At 45.1% G+C, this 18,690-nt stretch overlaps 1 protein-coding gene across 4 annotated transcripts in view; it reads right to left on the bottom strand.

The window, feature by feature from the left end:
• The window catches only part of OGT (O-linked N-acetylglucosamine (GlcNAc) transferase), a 569,231-nt gene that overhangs the window by 238,163 nt on the left and 312,378 nt on the right, over positions 1 to 18,690 (bottom strand). For all 4 annotated transcript variants that reach the window (XM_033944283.1, XM_033944281.1, XM_033944282.1 and 1 more), the window contains one exon: positions 13,378 to 13,467. In XM_033944283.1, coding sequence (XP_033800174.1) covers positions 13,378 to 13,467 — 90 coding nt within the window. The remainder of the gene's footprint in view (positions 1 to 13,377; positions 13,468 to 18,690) is intronic.

Genomic DNA, 18,690 nt, shown 5'->3' with positions numbered 1-18,690 from the left:
ACCGGCCCAACTGGGTTTCTTTTTGGAAGGTAAAGGGCTTCCTACCGTGGCCCAGACCGAAACCGTATAATGTGGTCATGGAATGTTAGGAATGATGTATGCTCGAGTTTATTTTTCCTCTTTATTTCATATTTAGTTTAAATCCTTGATTCCCACAAGGAGGTTTCTCAAAGCTTTTTCTCTCTCAACAGGTGGACTATATTTAAGAGATTTTCTTCTTTATTTTTGTTTCATATTCATTTGTTTAATGATGAATTGAAAAAGATGCATTCAGTATTTCTTGTACAATTGTGTATGTAATTATTTGAAATTATTAAAAAAAAAAAAAAAAAAGGAAGCCCAACCATAAAAGAAAACAGGCAAATTAGTAATGAACGGAAGCGTTCCAGTCCTGATGAAATTAAGGTTCTTGTCGACAGTGTTGTGCTGGCCATTAAGATGAATACAGTGGTACCTTGGTTTACGAGAATAATTCGTTCCAGAAGCATGCTCGTAAACCAAAATACTCGTTTATCAAAGCAAAGTTCCCCATAAGATATAACGGAGACTCGGACAATTCGTTGCTACTGCTGCCAGTGACCGACATAAACGTAACAGAACTGGGGCTCTGGGGCTCTTTCCACAGCCGAATCAACCTCACTAGGGCCTTGCAGCTTTAACTTCTTTTTCGTTCGTTTTGTGCCATCGCCGGCTTTGGCAGGAGCTCCCTCATGCTCTCTGTTACACACTGACAGGCAGCGGCTGAGCTGACGCAGCCACAAGCACCTACCAGGATAAACTTCAGTTCCTGGTCTAATCTTCGCGCTTGCCTCTCCCCGAAGCTGTACCCCTCGGATTTCTGTCGGCCCTTCAACACCGCCCCACCTTTCTTGTTATTCAAGTTCTTCGCTCGCTTGCCTTAAGCCGATGAACGATTACTGCCTGCAAGACCGCAAAAGGACAGCCGGTGTACAATGCACGAGATAGAGAGGGCCGGTCGTGCGCAGGTGCGCTTACATCTATTTCCCTCCCTCGCGCACCTATGACATTAGAGGACACGGAGGCATTTGATCTATGGGAAATGTAGTGTTAATTCCCTCACCGACATTGTCTATGGATTCTAGCTAAAACTACAAGACCAAAATGCCACGGGCAGCGGTTCCCACGTGCCCCCCGCGGCCAACCCGAAGCCCTCCCTCTGACATCGCAATGTCAGAGGGAGTATCACCGGACCAGCTGCAGGAGGCATGTAGGAGCTGCCGGCCGCGGCCCCGAGCGAACACCACAACAAGGAGGAGGGAGCCGGCAAGAAGGCAATCATCCAGGAGCGGCAAAGGGAACAAACGCATTGCCCTCGAGTGGGCCACACGGGGCAGCAGGTTGGACACCCTTACTTTGGTACATGCTCGTATAGTGAGTCAAGCTCGGTTTACGAGTCGCAGATTTTACAAATGTTTTGCTTGTCTTGCAAAACACTCGTAAACCGCAGTACTCGTAAACCGAGGTTTGACTGTATCTCAATGCTCTCCGTTCAAGATATCAATGAGCACATGGCGAAGTATGTTAGTATACCTGATAGCTGGAGAATAAAAAACTATGCATTTGAATTTCTTGGAATTATCAATGGCAACGTGCAAGATGATCGTATGGCAGACATTAAATTAGCAGGGAGGAAGCCAGGGCTGAGAGGAGAGACACTAGGGCAGCAGGCAGAGGACAGGAGGGTGGAAGACTGATCGGGGTAGCGGCGAGAGTAAGCTCCGCCCACCCCCACCGCATCAGAGGTCGCTTCAGTGCCCAGGCTCCCCCTTATAAGGCAGGAAGCCTGAGCACGAGGCAGACCGCGGCGGTGCTCAAATCGGCTTCTCTTTCTCTTTACCTTTCTTTCAGGATAGCAAGCAGGATCGGGAGGCAGGGAGGGAGCTGAGAGGAGAGACACTTGGGCAGCAGGCAGAAGACAGGAGGGGTGGAAGACTGATCGGGGTAGCGGCGAGAATAAGCTCCGCCCACCCCCACCGCGTCAGAGGTCATTCCAGTGCCCAGGCTCCCCCTTAAAAGGGGGCGAGCCAACGGTGCACAGCCGTTCGGCGCGCGGCGAAGGCGAGGGCGCCTTTGCGAAGGAGCCAAGAGAAGGAGCCAGGAGTCCAGGCTGCGCAGCAGCAACTTCAATTTTCAACCTTCAATCTTCCTAATTAACTTCTTAAAAAAAAAATAATAATTATTATTTTTTTTTTCTTTTCTTCTATACTCATTCTTTTTTCTCTCTCTACTACTTCTCCACCTAGCTACACACCGGGCACACTCCAACGCACCAAGGAACTTTAGATACAAGGAAGGAAAAATGGAGGCAGCAGAAGCCCAGCGAAGCTTTCCAGTATACTGCATTGAATGTCACATGTATGACTACCTCCCTTACGGGAGGCAGGCTTACATATGCAGTCGATGTCAGGAACTGGCTAGCCTAAAGGAGGAGGTCGGGAGACTGCAGATCAAGGTACAGGAGCTAGAGGGACTCCACTCCATAGGGGAACCGAGGGAATTTGAACCAGCTGAGGACACCACCAGAGAAAACCACATCAACGAACAGGTCAGAGAGCTCGAGAGATTCATCGAGGAGGCCTGCAAGATGGTAGAGGCACAGGATCACCCACTCTTCAAAAGGGAACCAACAGATGGAGGACAGGACCCACCAGGAGCCGGGGGAGAAGGACCTTGCGGAGGAACCAAATAGGAGAAGGAAGGATTGGAGGATCAAATCATCGACACAGACCTGAGACCCAGGAGGAAGCTGAGGAAAGGGAAATCTGCTATCGTGGTGGGAGACTCAATCCTGAGAGAGGTGGACAGTCACATAGCAGGAGGCTATGTCTCCCAGGGGCGAGGACAAAGGACATCTCCGACAGAATCGAGAGAATCATGGAGGGAGCTGAGACAGCAGTGATAATCCACGTCGGAACAAATGACGTCAGCAGAAGGAATTTCAACATGATTACACTGACCGAGCAGTTTAAGATCCTGGGGTGGAAACTGAAGCTGAGGACAGGGAAGATAGCCTTTTCAGAGATCCTGCCAGTACCGAGAGCAGATGCAAGGAGGCAGATCGAGCTGCAAGCAACAAACGGATGGCTGAGGCGATGATGTGATGAGGAGGGCTTCCTCTTTGTACGGAACTGGTCAACCTTCCTGGGGAAAAACAAGCTCTACAGGAGAGACGGACTGCACTTGAGCACGGCTGGGACGAGGATGCTGGCACGCAACATCCAGACCTGCATAGACATGACTTTAAACTGATAACAAGGGGAAAGCCGATAGTCGATCTGACCTCGACACATCGGACCACAGTATCATGCAAGGATACTGAAACAGGAAATGGCGACAGAGGACTAGAGACTGAATGGACACTTTTTAGTCATAAACCCAAAGATGCATTACAGGGACCCGAGAGGCAAATAGAGCTAAAGAGCAAGAAAAGGAGGAAACATCCGGAACCAGAGGGCTACCCAAGAACAAAGAAGCGGGCAGAGGACGGGATAGACACACCACAGGAGGAGGGTGAACAAAATGAGGCTTGGGGACTGGCAGCCCGTGAGGAGATCGGCAGGAGCATCAATTCACGAGGAGATCCAAAAGAAAAGGTGACAAACCGGGACTTAAATTGCCTATACACAAATGCTAGGAGCCTAAGGACTAAAATGGGGGAGCTAGAAGTTAAAGCCAGAAATAAGGACCTAGACATAATAGGAATCACAGAGACATGGTGGTCCGAGGACAACAAATGGGATGTGGCCCTGCCAGGGTACAAACTCTACAGGAGGGACAGGGCACACAAGAAGGGGGGGAGGAATAGCGTTGTATATAAAGGACTCCATCCTTCATCCAGGACAGAAACAACAGTAAGGGCGGACAGTCTGGAGTCACTATGGGTTAAGCTAACAGGAGGGGAAAGAGCTGACATCAAATTGGGACTGTACTATCGCCCACCAGGACAGCCAGAAGCAAACGACCCACGGCACCGCTCAAGGGTCGAGGGCGATGAGGTGTTTTCCTCTGCCACCCCTGGGTGTTTACAGTCTTGCCGGCTCCCTTCTCCATCTTGCTGTAGCGTTTGCTCAAAGCCGCGGGCAGCGGTTCCTATGTGCCTCTTGTGTCTGACCTGGAAGTGTTCCCTCTGCTGTTGCAACATCAGAGGGAACGCTTCCCAGATCAGCCGCAGGAGGCGCATGGAAGCCGCTGCCCGCGGCTTTGAACGAACACTGCAGTAAAATGGAGGAGGGAGCCGGCCTGAAGGTAAACACCCGGGACACAGAAGGGAGGGAGGGAAAAGGGCATGTTGGGACTTGAGAGGGAGGCACTGCCCGCGGCTTTCAGCAAAAAAAAATGTCTAGCAGTGAGAAGGGAGCCAGCCTGAAGGTAAACACCCGGGGCACAGAAGGGAGGGAGGGAGGGAGAAGGGAGGAAGACTTGAGAGGACTTGAGAGGGAGAGAGCACAAACTTAGGAAAAATGATGGAAGGAAGGAGGGACATGAACTTAGGACACAGAATGAAGGGAAAGATAGAGGAGAGCATGAGCCATAAGATGGAAGAATGGAGGGAGTGAGGGAAAGAGATGCAGAGGTAAGGGAGATAATAGAAAGGGAGAATTGGGTAGCTGAGAGAGAAAGAAATGGTGCAATTGGGGAGATAAAGAAAGAGGAGAACTGTTGGGCAGAGAGAGGAGGAACAGAGACAGAGAGAGAATTATTGTTGCTCACAGCTGTTTCTTACAGACATTTTAGAAAACATCTAAAAACCTATCTTGTCTCCAAATACCTGACTAGCTGACTCATTCAAATATATGATTATGTTTATAATCTTTTGTAAACCGTGTAGAACTTTTTGGTAACGCGTTCTATAAGTATAATGATATGTTATGTAATTATTAGACATGGTGGTGGGAGAGGAGTCAGATAAAGATGCATGGGAGCAGAGAGAAGTGGAAGAGCATGCCTCCTGGACTTTTTTTTTGGGGGGGGAGGGTATTAAAAGAAGTGCCAGATTGGGCGTGGGGGGAGAGCTTATGGGACCAGAAACAGAGGACAGAGAGAGAGATGATGGGCAATGATCTGAAGGGAGAGAAGTTGGACCTGGGGTGGTGTGGAGGAAGAGGGAAAGAGATACTTGAAGGGAGAACTGCTGGGAAGAGAATGAAAGAAATGGTGGACCTGGAGAAGGGAGGCAGGCAGGCAGGGGGAGAGATGGAATGGAGGGCAGTTGGGAAGAGAAAGGGAGAGAAGTTGGATCTGGGGATGGGAGGGAGGGATAAATGTTAGGCCTGTGGATGGAAGGCAGAGAGATGCAGCATCTCTCTTTTTTCTCTCCATTTCATTGTTCAGCATCAAGGGGGGAGGGAAGAAGAAAAACAGAAAAGAGAGGGAGCAAAATGTTGGACCATGGAGATAGAGGAGGAGAAATGGAACCATGGAAGGGCAGGAGGAAAGAGAGCTGGGATAAGATGATGTTAGGGGATGGAAAGAAAGGGACAGGGAGTTATAGCCTGACCAGTGGAGAGAGGGAGGGGGATTCTGAAAGTGGTGAGCCATGTAGATGAGGTCAAAATGGTGATGACAAGATGAGTGAAAGAGCAGTGAGTACAGTGGTAGAAATGTGGTAATGGGGAGTAGATAGAAGGGAATAGGAGGCTGGGAAAGGAGTGAGATGGAAAATGGGAGAGCTAGAGACAGAGAGAAGATGGAGAATTGAGAGGTAGCTGAACATTTAAAAAGAAGGGTGAGAAAGAAGGCAAGATTTGAGTAGACAGAGGCAGAAAAGAAAAAGTTAAGAAAGCTGAAAGGGAAAAATCAATACGTTGGAGATAGGCATAAGAAGGAAATGGAACTAGAGAAGAGGAGAAAAAAATGGACAACAGACACTGGAAAGAGAATTAGTTGAAGATAGAGAAAAAGCAGAAAGAGAAACTGGGACCAAGATGATGGAAAAACAAACATCCAGACAACAAGGTAGAAAAATGGTTTTATTTTTAATTTATTAACTGGAATATGTTAGCTTTGGGATATGTTCCAAGGATTCCTTCAAACAAGATCATATAGAGTTAAGTCAAAAGATCTTTTATCCGAACCCTGGACAAACCCCTGCGGAGTACCACAAGGATCCCCACTATCGCCCATACTATTCAACCTCTTCATAGCTTCCTTAGGCACTGCCCTAGACGCCCTAAATATAACTTCCTTCAGTTACGCAGATGACATAACCATCATTCTCCCATTTGACATCCAAGACCCCATCTCCAAGGGACGCCTGAAAACAACATTGGAAACCGTAGAAAAATGGATGATGAACCATAAGCTGAAACTGAATGCGGAGAAAACCAAATTCCTACTACTAGAGAAGGAACAAAAACCATCACTAACAGAACTGGAAGTAAACGCAATCAAATATCCTATACAAAGCACTCTCAAAATTCTAGGAATACAATTAGACAGACGCTGCACTATGCAGACACAGATACACAAAATCATACAGAAGGCATTCTTCACCATGCGAAACCTAAGAAAAATAAGAAAGTTCCTTACCAAAGAACACTACAAGATCATTGTACAATCCCTCATATTCAGTACTTTGGATTACTGCAACAGCCTCTACCTACCATGCCCAAACTACATGATAAAACAACTACAGACCATTCAGAACACAGCCATCAGACTTATCTACTGTCTCAGCAAATATGACCACATCACCCCCGCCTATGTAGACTCTCACTGGCTTCCGATAAAAGCTAGAACTCAATTCAAGTTCTATTGTCTTCTATTTAAAGTAACCCATGGAACTGCCCCCTGCTACCTAAACAACCGCCTATACCGTTACCACTCATCCAGATCGAGGAGAACTCAAAACCTTTTCACATTCCCCCCTCATTATGGTACCCGACGTAAGAAACTATACGACAGCCTTCTAGCGACACAGGCAGCGAAAATTGACCCCACCATCACCAAACTAATGATCAACACAACAGACATCAAAGTGTTTCGAAAAGAAATCAAAACATATCTATTCAAAAAACACGTCCTTACTAACTAGTCTCCTCCCCTTTCGCACAAGCTCTCCCTCTCCTGAATATCACATTAGTCAACTCCTAGAACCTTTCCCTCCAAAAATACTAAGATTCCTAAATAAGCATTTACCTCACAATCCAACAAACTTCTTACGTCATTGTTAGGTAATTTCTCGTCTGTAACCCGCATATACTGATATTCTCCACTATATCCTGTAATCACTTGATTCTCTTAAATGTAATTCTTATAATTGAATGTAATTCTTATAATTGAATGTTATTCTTATAATTGAATCCTCTACCACACCATATAAAGTACATGAATCACGGTTATTCAATATCTCTAGATAATCTATTAAGCAATATCTCTAGATAATCTGTTATGTAATTTCTCTGGATAATCTTTGTTTTGCAATTCTCTCGGTAATGTCCAGATCTCTTATAATTTATAATCCGCCTAGAACCGCAAGGCACAGGCGGAATAGAAATCACTAATGTAATGTAATGTAATGTAATGATATGTGCATCGCAATTATTTTTGTATTCAGTGATGCAGTCATATGCAGCTGATTTGGAGGAGGGACTGGAGCCCAAAATTAGTGGATGGGCATCAAAGTTTCTCCTTGCCTGAGTGCAATTTATAAATACTTGAGCTAGTGGGGATTCCCAAGACCTGCCAACTGAAGACATCTTCCTCAAAATCTGCAAGCTTTGCAGCCAATGGCAATATCTTTAAGCTGCTACTGCTTTCATGCATGTATGAAAGCCAAGGGGGGGGCAGGGAGGAGGGAAGACAGCAGAGAAGTTGGAGGGAGAGGAGATGGCTGTCAGTTGGTGAGGCTTGGGGATCCCTACTAGCTACAGCAGGGAAGATATTCATTTTGAGGGAGCCTAAGCTCAAAGTGGGAGGCCCAAAAAAGCAGTAATATTTACCCTGATTAAACGATCCTCCATGTGCCCTGCTGACAGCTGATTCAGCATTCCCGCTCTGATGAGGCTCACCATAGCTGTAATAGAAGTGAATGGGAGAACCAGGAGCGCGCATCCCTGCTCATCAGAATGGGGATGTGGAAGCCTGTGGCTGCTCCCACTGTCAGCAGTGTATGTGGAGGATCACTCAATCAGGGTAAGAATTACTGCTTTTTTGGGTTCCTCTCCACAATGTTCCTTTAATGAAGGTTTATTATTAGATACGTACATCTCCTATATTAGTGATTGCAAATTTGGGACCTGCTCAACCTTTTTTTTTTTTTGCTCATCAGCTAGTGTTAGTGTTTGTGCGATCCCAGAAAAAATTTTTTCGGCCAATGCGGCCCAGGGAAGCCAAAATGTTGGACACCCCTGATTTAAAGCAATAGATATAACATCTTCATTTAAATTTGGTGATGCAAAGAAAAGTTTGTTATTTTCTGTATTAATTTTCAATTTGAATTCTGCCATCCAAAATTCAATTGTCTGTAAAATCTCAATAACAGTTTATTGATTTGAGTGAAAGAAGTATGTACAGGAATTAAACAGTGATGTCGTCTGCACAGCTATATAATTTAATTTTGATCTGAGATAATCTATTGCCTAAAGAGGCCAAATAAATGTTAAAAAGCAATGGAGACAAAGGAGACCCCTGGGGTACTCCACAAGGGTTGCTCCAGCTTTTTGAAAACTCATTATTAAGCTTTACTTGGTAAGTTCTAGATTTAAGAAAGCCTTCAAACCATTTCAAAACCTGGCCATGTATGCCTATAGCATCCAGACATTCCAATAGTTTATCATGATCGACAAGGTCAAATGTACTGCTTAGGTCCATCTGCAAGATCAAAGCACTAGCACTCTTGCTAAAAAGATACATAAATTATCCACCAGTGATGCCAAAACTATGTGATGTGAACTATGCAAATTGGAAAAGTGTTCCAAATAATTCAACAATTGGTTATTTACTAAGCCTTCTATAATTTTCATAAAGAATGGGATTGACGAGATGGGCCTATAATTAGCCACCAAGGATACAGATCCCTTAGGATCCTTGAGAAATGGAGTTACAATAATATGACCTCCAAATGGCCATTATCGAGGAAATAAGTTATCCAGATAAAAAGGTCTAATTAAAACTTTAAAGATGCTAGTTTCATCACTGCCAGGGAACACAGGTCTAATGAACAATATGATTTCATGTATTTGCTATAAATTTTTCTAAAATCATCCCATTCTGGATTAGCAAAAGTACCCCACTCTAGGTTGACATAACAAAGAGTCACATGTGAGATTGGTGTAGTTTGTTGGTTCGCTGTGAGTTGTTTTCAGGTAGATGAGTGATCTTTGGTGAGAGTGTCTTGTAGGGGTTAGTTGGTCTTCTTGTTATTTGTGGGTTGGGGTGGTAAGTGTAGGTCTGGTAGTTTGTGTATCTGTCTGTTGTGATTTGTCTGGATGGGTGGAGAATTCCATTGGCATTTGATATAGTTGGTTTTGGGAAGATGTGTGCTGTTGTCTTACGGTTGGCTAGGATCAGGGCAATCAGTAAGATAGCCTGTCTGTGTTTTTGTTGTGTAGTTAACATTTTGAGAGTAAGCGTGTCTGATTGTATGAAACCAGATTGTAGGTTGTATGTTGGGGGTTGAAGTTGTGGTAGTTCGGTCGTTTCTTGGTCGCTTCGCTATGATGCTCGTTAGTTCGTCTTAGACAGTTCATCGACTGGCTGTGCGTCGTTAGGTTGTGTCTTTTAAGTAGTTTGGAGGGTTGTAGCGTCGGGGAGGAGCGGAGTGTGCTCCCACACACGATGAAGTTCTCCCGACTGCTACAAGAGAAAGGCAGGTAGAAATTCAAACTATTCCGCTGAGCCTTCCAACTGGCTCAGGGGGTTGTAGCGTCGGGGAGGGGCGGAGTGTGCTCCCACGCCCGGTTAGGTCCTCCCGACTGCTACCGGAGAAAGGCAGGTAGAAATTCAAACTGTCCCACTGAGCCTTCCAACTGGCTCAGCGGGTTGTAGTTTCAGGGGGGGGGGGAGGCGGAGTGTGATCCCATGCCCGGTGAGGTCCTCCTGACTGCTACCGGAGAAAGGCAGGTAGAAGTACAATCTGTCCCGCTGAGCCTTCCAACTGGTTCAGCGGGTTGTAGCGTCCGGAAGGACGGAGTGTGCTCTCACGCCCGGTTAGGTCCTCCCGACTGCTACCGGGGAAAGGCAGGTAGAAATTCAAACTGTCCCGCTGAGCCTTCCTATTGGCTCAGCAGGTTGTAGCGTCGGGGAGGGGCGGAGTATGCTCCCACGCTCTATGAAGAAGTCCTCCCGACTGCTACCTGTGAAAGGCAGGTAAAAATTCTAATTTTCCCTCTGAGCCTTCCAACTGACTCAGTGGGTTGTAGCGCTGGTGAGGGGCAGAGTGTGCTCCCACGCCCGATGAAGACTTCCCGACTGCTACCGGAGAAAGACAGGTAAAAATTTAAACTGTCCCGCTGGGCCTTCCAACTGGCTCATCGGGTTGTAGCGTCTGGGAGGGGCGGAGTGTGCACCCACGCCTGAACAAGTTCGTCTGTTAGTTTTGTAAGAATCATGGATAACTTCCTTGGATCTGGTTTACCCTCATAAGAATAACTTTACTGGGTCAGACCAATGGTCCATCAAGTCCAGTAGCCCGTCCATACAGTGGCCAATCCAGGTCATTAGTACCTGACCAAAACCCAAAGAGTAGCAATATTCCATGCTACTGATCAAGGGCAAGCTGTGGCTTCCCTCATGTCTTTCTCAATAACAGACTATGAACCTTTCCTCCAGGAAATTATCCAAACCTTTCTTAAAACCAGCTATGCTACCTGCTTTTACCACCTCTGGCAATGCGTTCCAGAGCTTAACTATTCTCTGAATGAAAAGATATTTCCTCCTACTGATTTTAAAAGTATTTTCCTGTAACTTCATTAAGTGACCACTAGTCTGTAATTTTTGACGCCGTGAAAAATCATTCCACTTGCACCCGTTCTACTCTACTCAGGATTTTGTAGACCAACCCTCAGCTATCTCTTTTCCAAATTTAAGAGCCCCAACCTTTTTAGTCTTTCCTCATACAAGAGGAGTTCCATCCCCTTTTTGATCTTGGTCTCTCTTCTATGAATCTTTTCTAGTGCCACTATATCTTTCTTGAGATAAGGAGACCAGAATTGAATGCAATACTTCAGATGAGGTCGCACTATGGAACAATACAGGGGCATAATAACATCACCGACATTTTTCTGTTTTGGTCCAATCAATTATACTGTTTTGGTCCAATCAATTATACTATCTCTGTAACGCTATCTACTTTGGCATCACAAAAATCTGTCTCCAAAGATTACAATTAATCCAGAATACTGCTGTGAAGCTGATCTTTGGAAAAAGCAATTTGACCATGTGACCCCTTTGCTCCAGAGTCTCCATTGGCTCCCAGTTTATTTTAGAATTCAATTTAAATGCGCTTGTATTTCTTTCAAAATTCTACATGGTATCTTTATTCCCCTTATTCTTTTATTTTGGAATGTTTACAGATTTTCCTTTGCAAGAGGCATCCAACAATTCAAACTCTCCCTTCCTTCTAGAAAAGGAATCAAAGGAGGCAAGATCTTCAGTCAATCTTTGGTCTTCAAATTCTCTTAACTTTGGAATGATGTCCCCTTTATTTTGAGGAGCTCCAGTTCGTGTCAATCTTTCTGAAAATCCTTAAAAACTACTCTATTTGCCAAACATTTTGAAAATTAATTATCCTGAAATTTTGCTATTACCTTTTCCAGTTTCTATTTATCATTGTAAATTCTTCTCTGTTTTTATTTAACTGCTGTAAACCGAGTCAAGCTTTCTTAGAATAATGACTCGGTATATAAAGTTAAGCTTTAGTTTAGTTTATTCATAGTCTTGTTAACCATCCCTTTTTTAATAATTCCTTGCATCCCGTTTGGTTTTTTGGCTGCTGCCACACATTGGGCAGAAGGTTGCATCATATTGTCTATGATGATACCCAGATCTTTAGAGAGACAATAAAAAGACCAGGGTTGGGACTGACTCACGCCTTAACAAGATTACAAAATCAAAGTCACTCCATGGAAATACAGGAAAAGTTGAAGGAAGAATAGAGGAGTTAAAAATTGTTGCTTATCCTACCTCTTCAGAGACGGGCCACGGTTCTACCTGGTCAGCATAGAATTCACCTTAATCCAGGCAAACCCCCACCACCACACATACTTTTCTTTCCTGAAATCACTCATTTACCACTGTGGTTTAAGCAATACCCACTTACAAATGGTATTGCCAGAGCTACAAGTTGTTCTCTGTGCTGATGAAGAAAAATTACCTCTCCTTACAATCTCACTTGTGGAAAAAAAAATATGAAAGAGCAGAAGAAAAGGGAAAGAAAAAAAGAAGGGGAGATAGTGGTTTAGAATACTCTGAGCTATATATTTTTCTTTCTTGCTGCGCTGTATGCCTGAACAGGCTGCCAGAATCAATACGTCATGATCTGTCTCTAGCAGTATTCAAAAACCAAGCTAAAATCCCACTCTTTTGAATCTGCATTCAACTCGTAACTCACTCACCATTAGGTACCTTTACCCATCATATCATTTCTTCTGCTAGAAATACCCCACCCTGAGATGTCCTGTTTGCCTGTCCAAATTAGATTGTAAGCTCTTCTGAGCAAGGACCGTCTACTGAATGTTAAATGTACAGCGCTGCGTAAGCCTTTCAACATTATAGAAATGATAAATAGTAGTAGTGTCACATTTTTTTAACTCATACTTCAAAAAAGAAAAAGTGTCCCTCAGCTCAACTGAAACTCAGTTCTAAGCTGCATGGTGCTTTCAAGAGGTGAATTACACAGAAGTGTTGTGTTTCTCTATTTGCTGGCCAACGAATCTAACCCACAGGTTCAGCATTGGTTTGGTGAAGACACTAAGGAAAGTTTTTTTGCTAAATTTCAATCATCTTATAATCAAGAGAGCATGCTTCTAGACTGAGCACATTGAAGCACTTGGACAAGACCACTTGGTTTCCTCAATAGACATTAGCCCCCTCTTCTACTAAACTGCACTAGCGGTTTTAACGCGGGGAGCCACACCTGACGCTCAGAGTTCTTATGAGCGTCGGGAGCAACCCAGGTCATTTAGCACATCTCCCGGCGCTAAAACCGCTAGCGCCATTTAGTAGAAGAGGCCCTAAATTATTATGCCACTATTTCCAGAAACAAATGCTAACTGAATAAGAGCTAATTTTCTTAGGTGACATTTTCTAATCCCTACTGAGATGGAAAATACAAAGCAACAAATAAAAATAGTTTCATTTGGTTTAACCACCAAAACATTTCTTTCAATTATTAAAAAAACAACAACCCTAACTTACCTGAGATAAGTCAGTGAAATGATTTGCTTCAGCAATAACCTTTACACGGAAATTAGTTCCATCGTCAGGACTGAGGGCGTAACAGAAAACCTAGAACAAACAATGTATGAAATGTTAGAAGATTAGGCTTTTACCTTAAATAATCTTTTTTTCTGTTAGTCCCTATAGGATTCCACGATAGGTGTTCAATTCCAACCTGCAATCCAGGAGTTGCAGAAATCCAACACTTTTCTAAGCACATGCTCCTCCCCCTTAGACTGAGAGCTAGAGCCATATCCAGTTGAGTCCCAAAGGCAAGCAACATACCTGAACAAATCCATGGCAAAGGGGGTACAGGGAAAGATTCCCAGCAACATAAACAATTCTTGAACAGGACTGCTCTGCAAAACATGAACAAGTAATAAACAGGCACAAAGACAACTCAGAAAAACATTGAGGAACAATGAAGAACCTACCTTAAAAACCTATCCTTAAAAACCGGAGAGATCCCGGAGGATTGGAAAATAGCAAATGTCACGCCCATCTTCAAGAAGGGCGCAAGGGGGGACCCGGGAAACTACAGGCCGGTGAGCCTGACCTCAGTCCCGGGAAAGATGATGGAGGCACTGATTAAAGACAGCATCTGTGAGCACATCGAAAAAAATGGGCAGCTAAAACCGAGTCAACATGGCTTCTGTAAGGGTAGGTCATGCCTCACAAACTTATTGTACTTCTTTGAGGGAGTGAACAGCCAGGTGGATAAAGGGGAATCTATAGACATCATTTACCTTGACTTCCAAAAAGTCTTCGACAAGGTGCCACACGAGAGACTGCTTAAAAAGATATGGAACCACGGGGTACAAGGGGAGGTCCACCGATGGATCAAAAACTGGCTGGCAAACAGGAAGCAGAGGGTTGGCGTAAAGGGCCACTACTCAGACTGGAAAGGGGTCACGAGCGGAGTTCCGCAGGGGTCGGTGCTGGGACCGCTCTTGTTCAATATCTACATAAATGACCTAGAGGCGGGAACTAAGTGTGAAGTCATTAAATTTGCAGATGACACCAAACTATACAGCAGGGCTCAAACCAAGGAAGACTGCGAGGATCTCCAAAAGGATCTAACGCAGCTGGAAAAGTGGGCCGAAAAGTGGCAGATGAGCTTCAACGTGGGGAAATGCAAGGTCATGCACGTGGGGAAAAAGAACCCGATGTTCACATACAAAATGGGGGGAACACCACTAGGGGTTAGTAACCTGGAGAGAGACCTGGGAGTGATGGTAGACGCAACACTGAAGGCATCGGCGCAATGCGCCACAGCCTCTAGGAAAGCAAACAGAATGCTGGGTATCATTAAGAAGGGTATTACGACCAGGACGAAGGAAGTCATCATGCCGCTGTATCGTGCAATGGTACGGCCGCATCTGGAGTACTGTGTCCAGTACTGGTCGCCGTACCTCAAGAAAGACATGGCGGTACTTGAGGGAGTACAAAGAAGAGCAACCAAACTGATAAAGGGAATGGAAAATCTCCCATATACCGACAGATTGAAGCAGTTGGGACTTTTCTCCCTGGAAAAGCGAAGACTTAGAGGAGACATGATAGAAACCTTCAAGATCCTGAAGGGCATAGAAAAAGTAGACAGGGACAGATTTTTCAAATTAAGGGGCACCACAAGCACAAGGGGGCATTGAGAGAAATTGAAGGGGGACAGGTTCAGAACAAACGCTAGGAAGTTCTTTTTCACTCAGAGGGTGGTGGACACATGGAACGCGCTTCCAGAGGCTGTTGTAGACAAGAAAACATTAAATGGTTTCAAAGAAGGTTTGGATAGATTCCTAGAAGAAAAAGGGATTGGGGGGTATAGATAGGTATAGACCATTGCTCAGGCAATGGGCCTGATGGGCCGCCGCGGGAGCGGACCGCTGAGCAGGATGGACCTATGGTCTGCCTCAGCGGAGGCAACTTCTTATGTTCTTACCTGCTGTGGGTAACGAGCACCCCAAAAGAGAGCCTTCGGCAATGCACATACTCACAGAAAACTCCCCACAGGATCTGGCAACTGGCTGGAAAATCTTTAAGCCTGTAAGGAGAGTATCTGAGGCAGAAAGAAGCAGGCTATTCCAAATCACTGAGTGTACACAGAGAGGGTGGGTCGTATAGAATCATACAGGGACTGGGGGGCGTGGCCTGGCGATCATGGCTGCCGGACGTGCCGACTGAGCTCTCCTCACTACGGTGCGATCAATTAAGAAATATCTAGCGCACTTTGTGAGCTGAAACGCTACAGCACCTATCCGAGCATACTCTATAACTATAGCTGTATGCCATGTCTTCAAATAAAACAACTAAGACGGAGCAATCCGGCATGGGACCTACTAGTGGTAAGAGGCCTAAGCACGAGGTCGCCTCACCCGTAAAGCTGCCGCCAAATTCAGTGGAATCGCAACTTGAACTTATCCTAACTGAGATGCGGGCATTTAAAAATCTCATGTCCAAACAAGTGGAAGAATCTCAGCTTATTAAAACAGAAATAGAGGCTTTGAATGCACAGTTTACTGATGCGCGCCATAGAATCGATGCTCTGGAAGATTTCAAACAACATAAGGCGAATGTTTCCCTCATACCGCAGCACAGTAAAGCCATCACCGCATTGCACTCGGACCTGGAAGATCTGGCGAATAGAAGCCGCCGATGCAACGTACGCATTTTGGGAATCCCCGCGTCGTCCGAAGGATCGGACACCATCACTTTTTTACAAACCTTAATTCCATCTCTGCTAGGTATAACCTTCGATCCACCACTGGAACTGGAGCGATCACACAGGGTTCCATCCAGGCCTACTCCGAACCAGAAGGCGCCTCGGCCTATTGTAGCCAAGCTGCTGCGCTACCAACATGCCTTGAAGATCCTGACTTCAGCTAAAGAAAAAAAACAGATTCTACACCAGGGCAAGAAGATTCTTTTCGTTCCAGATCTGGCTAAAACCACCGCGGCCAAGAGAAAGCTATTTCTGCAATTGCGACAAGATCTAAAGGACATCGGAGCCCGCTTTGGCTTGCTCTACCCGGCGAAAATGCTTGTAACTCACAACAACAAAACTGTAACGTACATGGATCCAGCTGATCTTCAGTTATATATTGAATCTATTAAGATGCACTGATCCTGTTTTGTTTCCTTATTATTTCATAATATGTTCTAAAATTCAGATGTATTGTTATTTCACAGTCCTAGTGTGCTAATGATATCAGCTTTTTTCACACATGCACTGTGGGGGAGAGGCAGTTATTCTGCTGCTGGCTGCTCATGAGGTTTCAAGCCCACCCGTTCTTTTCTTTCTTCTTTAACTTGTCATTCCTCTGGCACTGTTTGCCTTTTCTTGGTATGACATTTTGTTGTTATCTACAGGTTCAGAATTGGTTTTTCTTCTTGAAACTATCCATGTCAATGTTTGCTAATATACATACACATTCTTTTTCCAAGATCATCATAACAAAGGAAATGTTTCTTTCTTATGACTAATTTGCATATACTAACTTTTAATGTCAATGGACTTAACCATTATATTAAGCGGAAAAAAGTGTCGAATTATATAAGATCATTGAATCCTGATATTATCTTCATTCAAGAAACCCATCTTTCCCATGCTGATAATCTAAAAACCACCCTGCAGGGATATAATGCTCCTATTTTCTCTCCTGCACAGAAAAAAAATACAGCCAAGCTTCTTGCGACCTAAATAACAGCCCCACCTACCTGTTATCAAACTCCTCCACCACATTCAGAGCCAACCTCATGCTATGGATTCAAACCACATTAACAGGAGATCAATTCCCTCAAGACCTTGGAGAGATCATAATCACCCCAATCATGAAAGACCACAAAGGCCCAATAGATAACTCCTCCAACTACAGACCAATTGCTTCAATACCAATATACGTTTAAATAATAGAAGGTCTAGTTGCACAATACCTCACCAACTACCTGGAAGATCATAACCTACTTCACCCCTCACAATCAGGATTTCGAACCAACCACAGCACGGAAACACTACTTCAGGGGTGTCCAATGTCGGTCCTCGAGGGCCGCAATCCAGTCGGGTTTTCAGGATTTCCCCAATGAATATGCATGAGATCTATTTGCATGCACTGCTTTCAATGCATATTCATTGGGGAAATCCTGAAAACCCGACTGGATTGCGGCCCTCGAGAACCGACATTGGACACCCCTGCACTACTTGTAACACTACTAGACACAGCTCGACAGCAAATTAGCAAAGGCAAAAAGATGATGCTAATCCAACTTGACCTCTCCGCAGCATTTGACCTGGTCGACCACTCCATACTGCTACAGATACTTGACGCCAATGGGATCTCAGGCAAGGTCTACAATTGGTTCCAAGGATTCCTCAAATCAAGAACCTACAGGGTAAAGTCCAATAATATCAAATCAGAACCATGGTCCAACCCATGCGGAGTTCCACAAGGATCACCTCTATCACCTACGCTCTTCAACCTCTTTATTTCCTCCCTTGGAGCCACTTTAGATAACTTAAATGTTACATCCTTCAGCTACGCAGACGACATCACCATACTCCTCCCCTTCAACCCGTCAGAGCCCACCACTACAGCAAAACTGGAAATAACCCTAGATGCAGGGAGTCACGTGATGCTGTGAGCCGGCGTGCACGTAGCTTAGCCAGCTCCGGAGCTCGTTCCCCTCTTACCCCTTAAAAACGGGACGAACGGCGAACGGAATATAGCGAAATTCGGCGATCTAGGTAGGAAGGTATATGGACAGATTCCTGACCACAAACCAACCAGCCATGTCCACTAAATCGGCGAAGAAAGATAAAGACAAAGGTAAACCTACCGAAGACAAGATGGCGGATCCCACCGGCGGCGTGCTAAAACAATTCACGCCGGAGACGCTGGCAGAACTGAAAACTTTAATCACCCAGGCAATATCTCCTAGTATGGAACAACTGTCTGCACAATTAACAAAATTAGAAACTATAATGGAGGACCAGTCAGCCAGGGTGACAGTGCTGGAAGAACGCGTCTCCACAACGGAAGACGAGACACGTGTTATAACAACGGACGTGGCACGCATGAAAGTGCAACTGGATCAACAACAAGCCAAACTGGAGGAACTTGAAAACAGGTCCCGAAGGGGGAATTTACGACTCATGGGGTTCCCTGAGACGGTCACAGACTCCTCTCTTCTATCTGTGCTTGAATCATGGTTAGCCAGTGAATTGCCTATGCCGACTAGCCTGGGCCCAGCGCGCTTTGAACGGGTTCACCGTGTGGGACCCAGATCGGGGAATGATCAGAG

The sequence above is a fragment of the Geotrypetes seraphini genome, chromosome 5, assembly GCF_902459505.1.
Source record: "Geotrypetes seraphini chromosome 5, aGeoSer1.1, whole genome shotgun sequence".
Taxonomy (NCBI): domain Eukaryota; kingdom Metazoa; phylum Chordata; class Amphibia; order Gymnophiona; family Dermophiidae; genus Geotrypetes; species Geotrypetes seraphini.
Note: the sequence above shows the minus strand (reverse complement) of the source record. Positions and strands in the feature narration are given on the sequence as shown.